Source organism: Trichosurus vulpecula, chromosome 2, assembly GCF_011100635.1.
Source record: "Trichosurus vulpecula isolate mTriVul1 chromosome 2, mTriVul1.pri, whole genome shotgun sequence".
In the NCBI taxonomy this organism is placed as follows: domain Eukaryota; kingdom Metazoa; phylum Chordata; class Mammalia; order Diprotodontia; family Phalangeridae; genus Trichosurus; species Trichosurus vulpecula.
This window is the reverse complement of record NC_050574.1, coordinates 250,656,993-250,668,982: the sequence shown is the minus strand read 5'-3', so window position 1 is coordinate 250,668,982 and position 11,990 is coordinate 250,656,993. Positions and strand designations below refer to the sequence as shown.

The following is an 11,990-nucleotide window of genomic DNA, read 5'->3' as shown; positions in this document are numbered from 1 at the left end:
CAGAATGAGAGTTCAAAAAATATCTGTCAAACACCTAATACTGTGTAAAAAGTGTCACGCTATGTTCTAGGGATATATTATCTCATATGTCCAGATCCTGCTGGCATGACTTAGTCTACTTATTAACACAGATGATTTAGCACATCTTTTTGCTGCCCGCCAGTGAAACCTAACTTTCGTGGTTTCGTTTTCTACTGCAAACGAAGTTTGTTAGATATGCCCCAGATTACACTACAGGTTTGCTTTAAGATTAGCAAAGAGAGCCGGAAGGCAGATGGCACGTTGAAGACGGTGCCCACATCAAAGCGAGGAATTTAAAAGGAAACCGGAATTAAGTGCAGAGAGCTAGATTGCGGAGGGGAGTTGGGTGCAAGGAAGGAACAGCCTCTTTTGATTGGCCTGACGAGATTGAGCTTGCTCCATGATTGGTCAGGGAGTGGAAAGTGAACCGGGTTCTTCGCTCACAGCTTTTTCTCTGTCCAGTTATTTTTGCTCCGCTACAGACAGACCCCGGCAAAGAGTTGAACCTGCTAACCAAACGATCCCTGACAGCCCCCAGAAAAGGTTTCTAGTGTCAACTCTGATCAAGGGTGTGACAGCTGACGTCCGGCCTGCTCTGTGCCACCCCCGCCTCTCGGCGCCGCGGAAGGTAGGTACTTGGAAGGAGTTCGGCCCCGACGGTTCTGGAGCTGGTGGGAAAGACGTGTCTTTTCTTTGCATAGGGAACCCGGGATCAATCAGTGTTTGCAGAACATTTCCTAAAACAGTCGGGGTTGGGGGAGGGGGGGTTGGTGGCAGTCAGGACACTTGGGAGAGAGGGATTCTCTTAGCCCCGTCCTTTATCCAGAGAGAAGGGATATGCATGTACGTATCCCAGGTGGAGACAAGTTACTTCTCTCTAACTCAGCTTAAAAAGAGGATTGGATCAGATGGTGTCAAAGGTCATTTCCAGCTTTAAAGTTTTATGATGTCTAGGTAATTAGCTACCCTAACTACCTAGGGCTAACAGAACACATAAAACACCTGAAGAGAGAGAAAAGGAAAACAACTAGCAAATGGGGAGAATCTCTTAGGGAAGGCGACAAGGAAAATAGTGCAGTGGAAAGTTGGAGGAGCTGGATGCTAACCACGTTATGTTAACTCTGTCACATTCGGCAAAGTGTTTGAGGCAGGGGTTCTTAACCTTTTTTGTTCCATGGACCTCTTTTGTATGCTTATGCACCCCATCCCAGAATAATTTTTAAATGCATAAGTAAAATACATAGATGTAAATACAAATGAATAGAATACAAATGAAATCAATTATATTGAAAGACAGTTATCAACGTATTTTTAATTGATGGACGCGGGGTTAAGAACCCCTAAATTTTAAACTCCCTGGGGAATGCGGTACATCGTGTGCGACCTGATTGTCTCACTTTAAACAAATAGAGTCATAGAATATTAGATGGGGGGGGGGGACCTTAGAGATCATTTCATCCAAGTTTTTTTTTTCTCATTTTATAGTTGAAAGGAACTGAATAGACCCATCATTTCTATCAGCAAACTCATTCCACCAGTTTCCTAAGTTTGAAATTTTAGTATTATCTTTGACTCTTCCCTTTTGGTCACTTCACATATCCCTTAAGTTGCTAAATCCCCTTAATTCTGTCTCTGCATGATCTCTCATTCAGTCCACCCTACTACCAGACTAATTGTCCTCAACATAGATGGAGTCATAGCCCTTCTATCCAGAAATCTTTATTTCTTCCCTATCATTTAGGTCTGAAGTTCATTTTCCTTAGCCCCATATTGAAAGCCCTTCACGATTTGATGCCCCCCCCTACACTTCCAGTCTTTTCTATATTATATCCCTACATGTGTTCTTTTTCCCCAGCTAAACTAGATTGTTCCCCAAGCAACCCTTATATCCAGTCACAGAATTTCCTCTGTGTGCAATATTTTCCCCCATTCTACTTATCTTAATCTTCCTTTTGTGGTTTTTTTTGAAGCAGTGCAATTGGGGTTAAGTGACTTGCCCAAGGTCACACAGCTAGTGCATGTGTCAAGTGTCTGAGGTGGGATTTGAACTCAGGTCCTCCTGACTCCAGAGCTGGTCTTACTTATCATAGATTGTAAATAATACCTTATTTGTGCTTTGAAAACAAATCTTGAGTACCGTATTTGTTTTATACTTGTCTTGGTATTATAAACTCCATTGGGACTGTAAGCCCCATAAAGTCTGGGACCATTTCTTATCTAAACTTTGTATCTCCCCAAGCATCTATCATAGTGGTCTATAAACAGTAAACACTTAAAAAATTCAGTTGAATGTTGATTATCTCTCAAGATTTATCCAGATGTATTTGGGTAGCAAATTATACTTCAGTTAATTTATAGTGTTTGATATGCTGCAAGAGAGCAATTGCTATTGGAATTTGCTAGAAAAATTATTTTGTCTTCAGCATTTCTTGTGCATCTGTGTGTGTATGTGTGTTTACAATCATAGTTTATTTGCATTGTAAAGAACCGTGGATATTTTCATGTTTGAGTTAGAGAAACTAAAATCCATGGGGATGAAGTGATTTTCCTAAAATCAAGCAGGGACAGAAATGGGACTAGAAACCAGGCTTAATGACTCTCATTTCAACCTTTTTTTTTAACCATACCAAGTGCTGTTGCAATGATGGCAGAGTAGAAGACAGAAGAGGCTAAGAGGTAGTTTTTAGATCGTCTATGGAAATTCACTTCATTGTAGGTGCTGTCAATATAATATCCATTTCTAGGAACCAATAAGTGAACATGCTACTAGAACAACTGAATCATAGCAATTTTGATATTCTTACTATAAATGAAGCCAGAAAACAACATTGCATCTCAATGGAAGGTTTGTCCACAGAGTATCCTTGGAGAACAAATGATGCAGCTGATGGAGTTGGTTTTATCATGCATCCAAAGGCAATAAGAAACACCGTTTCTTAAGATTCTTGGTTACCTGTTTGGTTGGGTTTTTTGTTTGTTTTGCAGTGTTCATGAATAGCATGATAAGCATGAAAATAACTGAAGCTTATGATCCATCATCTGTTGCAGAGGATGGAGAAGCAAAGAAATTCTGTGAAGAACTTAATTAAGACCCTTTCCCCTCCAATGAAATCAACATATACTTTAAAACTAAGTTATTTCAATACCTATGTCTAGGGTAATAGAGAAAATACGGTAGAAAACATATTTTAGGAGTAAGAAATCAAAGCGATCAGAATCTTGTAGACAATATTGAAACCACCTTTTATATAAAGAATGCTGTATGGGAACAAGTATTAAACATGATGAGCACCAAGTAACATCATAAAAAACAAAATGGGTTATATTTTAACAAACGGAAGATGACTGATTACTGACTTAGTAATCATTTCTGAATCAGTTGTCTGTGCAGTCAAACTTGTTAGAACAAAGATCAAAATCAGTATCAAACTAGAAGAATGAAAATGAGACATGGGATTAATGTAGCTCCAGTGTGACCTATTTAAATAAGCTATTAGCATAAAAATGGGAAATGGATTAAAAAAGTCAATATTTATATAGGCTATTATTATTTTTTGAAGAACTATAATCAGTGTATATCCATAGATTAGAAAGTGCCTCTGCCAGTCAACACTTGATTTTGTCAAATGAAGAGATATGGCAGAAAAGTGCACCAACCATTTAAAGCAGACATTTATTTGCAAGAGCTTACTAGAGGAAAGTATGGTAGAAGATTATGAGCAGTATCATTACATAAAACATTGTGAAGCCATGAAGGGAAGAACAAATTTAAAGAAAGTTTGGTGAGAGACCCAGCTAAGTAAAATCATTGTAAAGGAATTAAAAGATTAAGCTGTGAGGTTGGAAAACATATAGCTGAAAATGGAAAAATTCCATAAAAAATTTTTTATGGAAAATTCCTTCTACTATGATGCCATAGCTACTACATTTGGATTGTAAAGTCATAGTTCCCAATGTGCTACCCAGGGAAGGAGAAATGTCCCTGAAAAAAATTTAGGATGGGAAGAGTAGCTCAACTTGACATTGTAAACACAGAAAGAATATACTAGAGATAAGGCAGTGAGAGATTGATTCTCAAGGAAACCGAAAGTAGGGATAAGTCTCTGTAGGAAAGTAGGAAAAAATCTCTGACCTTATTACCCCTCCAAAAGGCAACCAAAAGAACATTAATAACTACTAATACATATTCCCACTTTATTATGTCTGTATCATTTTTTATGAAGATAGGGTACATGTGCATTGACATCATCCTCAGGTTTATAATAATTGAATAAGCAGGCTTCCAAAATGATATTTTAGAGCAGTCACGCAGTTGACTAAAAGGTATAGCAAATATAGCATTCTACTGCACATTATTATTTGTTAACTAAGAAAAAAAGTTATTTAATTTTGGAGAACAAAATGCTACTTTAAAGGCTTTCCTCCCATAAGTTGTTTTCCATAAGACTTCAGAATCATTTAAGATTCCCTGAAAGATGTAACAAAAGAGATAATTTTGAGATAATCAACAGTCCTGGTATGTCCAGTCAAAGAAGGATTCTTTATAGATAGTGAGATCGTTCAGATGATTTTGTTTGCGGATGACAATCGACTGATTACATCAAGCTTTATAATATTGTAGATCCTACTAAATGAGATCCATATTGATTTAGAAGACTTCAGCCTAACCATCCACAGAGGGAAAACCAAATGAATTAAGAGCAAAATGTTAGAAGATTCACTATCTAGCAATGAAAACCTAAGAGTAAGCGCAAAAGTAATTCCTCACTTTGCTAGGCTCAGCAGCTATTTGTTGCTGATGTGCTAAAAGCCCCAAAGGACATAGATGACAGGCAATTTGGTGGTAGATGGAAAAACACATTTACTTTCCTTTTCCTATAATTAGGAAAGGAAAGTGACTTTAAAGGCAAGCACTTTATCTTTCCTTTAGCAAAATAGGTGGTATGAGATCAGTCTGCAGTGTCTTGACAAAGATTCTATAGATGCTAAAATTTCTGCTGTTGAGCTCTTAGCTTTTGAAATGTATTTTTAATGCATTTTGTTCTTATATCCTAATCACTTTTCAGTAATCCATCTACCATTTCACTCATGTCAGACCCCATAACAAAACTATGTGATACAGTGACGATGACAACATGTTATATGACTATAACATTCCACACTTACAGTCTATCGTTTCTACTGAGAGGAAAATAGAGGGTTTTGGTGTTTGGTGTTTGATCACTGTATTTCATTTGACTTTTGTTGTCTTTTAAGGTTGTTTTCATTTGCATCATTGTTGCCATCGCATATATTGTTCTTCTGACTTTTCTTTTAAGAAGAATCTGTATCAGTTCATAGCAGTCTTCCCATGTTTCCCTAAATGCCTCACATTTACCTTGAGCTTGTTCTTAATACCTGGCTTTCTTTCTCTGTCTTTACCTGCAACGTTTCTATGGAGCACTAGGACCTTTAATTCATTGTATGTTTCTTTTTCAATATAGGATGTCTCAATGGAGTGACCTACAAGGACTTGATTCCAAATTCCTAGAGCAAGTGCATCAACTTTATGATGACAGTTTTCCTATGGAAATTAGACAGTATTTGGCACCTTGGCTGGAAAAGCAAGACTGGTGAGGAAACCCCTTGGACACAGGAAAGAGTTCTGTCTGCAAGTTGTGGGTGTGACAATGATTTATTGATTTAGTTAAAATTATGTTGACAAAGGAAATACTAACATATTCATAAAAGTGTTTTAAGGCATACAAAACTCTTTCCGCATGACAATCCTCTGAGGAAAATAGTGCAAGATAATTACAGATTTTACATTTTTTTTACAGATGAGCAAACTAAGGTTCAGAGGTGAAATGATTTGTTCAGGGTTAAATGGATCTGGGAGGAAAACTCTAACTTTGAATCTAGTGTTCCTTATATCACAACACATTGTACCTCTTAAATGGATCATTCATGAGTCAATTCATTCATTCCTTCAAGGTATATTGGTTGAGCACCTCGAATGTACTATGAGGGATACAGTGAAAAATGGTTCAGTCCCACATCTCAAAGCTCTTACACAGAGATAAGGCAGCATACAAATAATCATCATAGAAGATAGGATGTGAAAAATGTAATAGGAGAGGTACAAAGGTCATTAATAGTGGGGAAGAGATCACCTCCAGTTGAACAATCAAGGGGATGGCCCTAGATATTGCACCTTTTAGGATAGGCAGGAATTGCATAGATAGAGCTAGGCATAGAAGGACCTCCATACAGAGAGAAAAGCAGGAACAAAGGCATTGAGGTGAAAAACCAAATTTTGCCATCACCAATACCTTACATTTTGTAATGCTTTGTGCTAAGTCCAACCAATTTGGATAAAGTCATAAATGGCATATGCATCAAATTTTCAGGTGACACAAAGCAGGGAGGAATAACTAACACAGTAGCTGATAGAGTTAACATCCCAAAAAGATCATGTCAGGCTTGAGAACTGGGCTAGCTAAATCTAATAAGGTAAAGTCATGCACTTGGGTTCAAGAAATCAACTTCACAACTACAAGATGGTGGAGACAGGGCAAGATAGTAGTTTATCTGAAAAAAGGTTTACGGGCTTTGTTGGACTGTGAACTCGACATTGGTCAACAGTGTGACATGGCAGCCAAGAAACTACTCTTGGGCTCATTGATCTTAGGCTTCATTAAGAAAAGCATAAATAGGTGAGAGTCTCCCTGTTGTCTTCCATAGTCAGACCACATCTGAAGTAGTATGTTTACTTTTGACTACTATAGTTTAGGAATAATATTGATTAATTGGAGAGCATCCAGAGAGAGGCAATGAGGGTGGTGAAGGGCCTTGAGTGCATATAATATGATAATTAGGTGAAAGAACTCAGTGTTTAGCCTAGAGAAGAGCCTTAGGGAGACATGATAGCTGTGTTGAAGGATTGTCACATGGAAAAGGAACTGTTCTATTTAGTTCCAGTAGCAGAACCCAGATCAACTGGTGAAAGTTGCAAGAAGCAAATTTAGACTTGATGTGAGGGAAAATTTCCTAACATTTATAACTATTCAGAAGTGAAAGGGGCTACTTATTGTTTTGTGAGGTTTGGATTTCATCAAAGGGCTGCACTTGAGGACCTAGAGGGCAACATGTGGCCTCAAGGCCACAGATTCCCCACCACTGGACTGGATCAAGACCCAGGGAATAAGTGACAGAGTTGGAATCTGATTCCAGGTCTTCTGACTCCAAATCCAGCACCCTTTGCAATGTATCATGCAGGTGGACTTTCATACATGCCACTTGAATATTATCTGGAATTAATAATTGTCTGTTTTGAATCTCCCAGGGAGCATGCTGCCATTGATGTCTCCTTTGCCACGGTATGCTTTCATGAACTTCTCTCTCAGTTGGATGAGCACTATAGCCGCTTCTCGCTGCAGAACAATTTTTTGCTGCAACATAATATAAGAAAAAGCAAACGTAATCTTCAGGTAAGTTTTAATCTTTGATGGAAGTTCACAAAGATTATGTGATATTAACTTACCTACAGCTCCCATTTAAAATTAATTATATAGGAATTTAAAATTTGCAGTATGAGTAAACCGAAGCAATCAATTCATTTCATAAAAACTTTAGCTTCACACATAATATAAACCATGTATTTTACATCAACACCTCTTAGAAAAACACAGCATGGTGCAATGAAAATAATGCTGGATTGGGAGTCAAGGGCCTTTGGGGTTCAAATCTTAGTTCAAACCCATGTGCCTTTAGGCAAATCACTTCATCTATCTTGACTTCACTTTCTTGATTTGGAAAACTTAGGGGTTGGATTAGGTGATCTCTAAGACCTCTTCAAGCTCTAAGTCAATGATAACCTTATGAAATACTGCACAAATTTACATAAATGGATTAGGAAAACTAGGTTTCAGGAACCGAAGGTGTTATAGAAACATAGACTTTTTAGGTATAGAAAGGTATAGAAATCATTTAGCCCTGTACCCAAATGGTAAATGATGTATGAAAATATTTTGAGTATTTTTAGTCAAGGGGAATAGAAGTTACTTGTTCTAATAAGGAAAGATAAAGAAATGTTCTGATGTAATTAATGAGAGAGAACTGATAGAAATGACTAATTTCTAGCTAATATAAGTGATGATAAATGAGTACAAATGCACCTCAAGAATAGGAGTTTTTCCCAATTTCGGTGATAATTGATTTTAATTTTTAATGTTGCTTTTCTTGCCATGCACCTAGGATAATTTTCAGGAAGATCCAATACAGATGTCTATGATCATCTCTAATTGTCTGAAGGAAGAAAGGAAAATCCTGGCAGCTGCCCAGCAATTTGAACAGGTACTCTTCACCCTACTAGAACATGTGTGAGAATCACCTTAAAAATAATTGGTCTGGGGGCAGCTAGGTGGTGCAGTGAGTAGAGCGCCGGCCCTGAAGTCAGGAGGACCTGAGTTCAAATCCAGCCTCAGATACCTGACACATTCACTAGCTGTGTGACCTTGGGCAAGTCACTTAACCCCAATTGCCCTGCCTTCCTCTCTCCAAAAATTAAAAAAATTGGTTTGTCTGTAATGAATGGAGCTGTAAAAGTTGTAAGCAGACTCTATCTACAACATTTCTTTGGTCCAAATGGCTAATAACTTGCCTAATGAGTAAATAAGCTTATTCTGGAATTAATTGCTCTTGATGAAGCCCTGCTGGCTCTTAGGACACACTTTTTTTCATAGATTTTCACTTCTAGAATTTAGCCCAAAATTGGAGTAGAGCTCTTTGACCTATAATATGAAGACTCCATTCTATTTCTTCAACGCTCAGGACAGCCCTTTCTCCACAGTCTTTCAGAGATAATTGACAGTGGCTCAGCAGTCACATCTATTAGGTATTTCAGTGCCAATGCCCTAAGATGGAGTTCATTTAGGCCCAGTGACTTAAATTCATCAACTGCAGTGAGTTGAGTTCTTATTTTCTCTTATATTGGATTTCTGTTCCTAACTAACTAATTTTGTTCAGTCTTTTCCATTCCAAAAATCATTTTCCTGTCATTGGGAGTCAGACTCAAAATAAAAACTGAGCACCTCTGCATCACTAATTATTATTGTCCTAGCAGTTCTAGCCTTTCTTTGCACTGCCTCTTTCTCAGTATAGCCATTAATCTTAACTTTTTGTTATTCTTAGCTTTCCTCACTGGCCTCAGCTTATTCTGTACTCTTGTGTCCCTGACAATGTTCCTACAGGGCTGTACCACACTTTGGTACTCATCCTTTCTCATCTGCCCTTGCTTCCATCTTCTGTACATGCCCTTTTAAAATTCAAGTTGATTGGTGAGTTCCCTGTGCAGCCACATAAGTCTCTTTAGCTCATTCTCTTTTTTTCCCCTCATTTGAATTATTCATATTTGTACTTTAAGAATATTTTTATCAAAAGTTGCTCATGCTTCCCAGGCCAACTTCCTTTGTAAAATTTTAGACCATTGGATCCTTCCTATATTTTCTTTGAACCCATTGAATTCTACACTCTAAATATCAAGAGTGCGTGGCAGACTCTTCCAGGCTTTCGTCTTCTTCTACATCATAGATTCTAAGAAGTAGTCACTTCCCTCCAAAGTTCTCAACATTCTACGTCAGCAATTACTTCCTCCTTATTGGTAAGAATTAAAACCAGAATAGGAGGTTTCCATGGTATTCTTTCCTCTTTTTGAAGGATAAAATTAGACTGGCTAGGAAATGAATAACTGCTATGCTTCTTCTAGAGAGAGCTCCAACAAATGTTTCATTAATTGAACCCCCATCACTATGTGATTCCTTCATGCCATACTTGTAAAACATTTCTCATGTTTTTCCTCTTTCCTATTTCTTTCTGTGTGCTCTGATGACAATGTTGCTTCTACTGCCTTCACTTATCATTACCCAAATGTTCTCTACCATATTCTCTTCCTTTGGTTCTCATATTTTCTCATATTTTCCTCCACTACTAGGTCTATACTCCAAACAGATTAAAGAACGAGGAAAAGTATCCATATGCACAAAATTATTTATAGCAGCTCTTTTTTCTTCTAGCAAAGAACTAGAAACTGAGGGTAGATGCTCACCAAATAGGGTACAGCTAAACAAATTATGTTATATTGATGTAATAGAGTATTATTGAGCCATAAGAAATTATGAAAGGGGTGATTTAAGAGAAACATAGGAAGACTATATGAACTGATGTAGAGTGGAATGAGCAGAAACAGGAAGACAATTTATGTGGTATTAACATTTTAAAGAAAAATCTTTGATAGACTTTTGATAGAACTCTGATCAGTGATGTGAAAAATAATCATCAGAAGCATTTAGTAAATTCTACTTGTACAGCTTAGTGCACTATGCCAAATAGGTAATTGGGCATAATCCTGCAAAATCTCAGAGTTGGGAAGGACCTCCAAGGACACCAAAATTTCAACAATAATCTGCTCTACACCCTACTTAACAAGTGGTCATCCAGTGTCAGCTTAGAGACCTCTAGTAAGGGTGATCCCACTTACTTCCCTAAGCAGCACATTCCACTTTTGAACAGCTCTAACTTAGGAAGATTTTTCTTGTATTAAGTCAGAGTCTGTCTTTGTCATTCGTAGATATACTTTCTGGAATCAATTTATGTTCTAATTTATGTTCTAATCTAATTTATGTTCCATAAAACATTCCTTCAAATAATTGAAGATGGCTGTTGTATTCCCACTTAAGTTTTTTTTCTTCTCCAGGCTAAATAACTTCAGTTTCTTCATTCTTTACTCAGATGACATAATCTTGTGGCCCATCATCCTCTTGACCTTCCTCCTTTGGAGGGCATCCCTTCTGTCTAGATGCTGACACGGTGAAAAAATGGCAACATCAATGCATATGGAATAATATATACCAATGGATGCTATCATTATTAAGTCACATACTCTCTGAAGTCAGCAGTCTCTGAATTTATACTTATTAATGAATTTGTGATGGGACCAATGAAAGAAAGCCCTATGTATACATGAATACATTTCAGTATGCAGAACTTAGTAAAGTAAAAGTTCATGGTTGTATTTGTACCTGCTTTGATTTTCTAGGGTTTAGAATGAAGTTTGTCTAGAGTCACAGTTTGCCTTTCATTCTGATTTCTATAAGAGATATGCTAAAGGCTCTTTCTTGTTGATATCATACTTATGGGAAGGTTTGCATATTGTTACAGTATAGACGTGATTTGTGACACATGTCTCTGACCTAAATGTGGGATGTAAATAGCAGCAACCATTTGGGAAAATTCTGTTGATTGTGCCTTTTTTGTGACAGGCTCACACAGGGAATATTCAGAATGCTGTCATTCCAGGCAAACACAAGGAAATTGATCTGAAAGTCAAAAATGTGAAGGAGAAAGTTATGGTGAGTATAGAGAGAGTATGTATCTGCCCTTTATTGAAAATTGTCACACTTTATTTTTTTGGTGAGGGAAGAGGGTAGGTTCAGAGCTGTGACTTCATTGATGGAAGGAACACCTTCTACAAAAGCATTTTGTCAACTACTTCAGAATTTATAGTCTCACAGAGTTACCTAAGTGGGATTGGGCAGAGTGGGTCAGAGCCAATATGTTCTAGAGGTGGAATTAGAACCTGGGTCTCCCTTATGTAGAGGATGGTTCCCTTTCCACTATGCCATTCACTATATAGGAGGGATAAAGGCTTTAATTGTTTTTAATTCAAACTCAGGAGCTTTGAATTGAGACTTTGCAACAGTGGTTTTTGTTTAGATGAACAAAGAATATTGCCTTGAACCCTTAATAAGTCTGTGACGTCTTTAAGTCTTTGAACCAGGTGGAATAAGAGTACTTGCCCTACTCAGCTCACAGGGCTATAGCAGGGAGAGCACTTTACAAAACTTTTTGTTGTTGCTAAGTCATGTCCAACTCTCTGTGACCCCATTTGGGGTTCTCTTGGCAAAAATACTGGAGTGGTTTGCCTTTTCTTC

General features: G+C 37.6%; 1 protein-coding gene across 1 annotated transcript in view; it reads left to right on the top strand.

The window, feature by feature from the left end:
* The first annotated feature begins 342 nt into the window (after positions 1 to 342).
* Positions 343 to 11,990, top strand: part of STAT1 (signal transducer and activator of transcription 1) — a 57,322-nt gene continuing 45,674 nt past the window's right edge. Inside the window, exons 1-5 of the mRNA XM_036743451.1 lie at positions 343 to 649; positions 5,505 to 5,633; positions 7,346 to 7,490; positions 8,257 to 8,355; positions 11,319 to 11,408. Of these exons, the coding sequence (XP_036599346.1) occupies positions 5,506 to 5,633; positions 7,346 to 7,490; positions 8,257 to 8,355; positions 11,319 to 11,408 (462 nt within the window). The 5' untranslated portion in view covers positions 343 to 649; position 5,505. The remainder of the gene's footprint in view (positions 650 to 5,504; positions 5,634 to 7,345; positions 7,491 to 8,256; positions 8,356 to 11,318; positions 11,409 to 11,990) is intronic.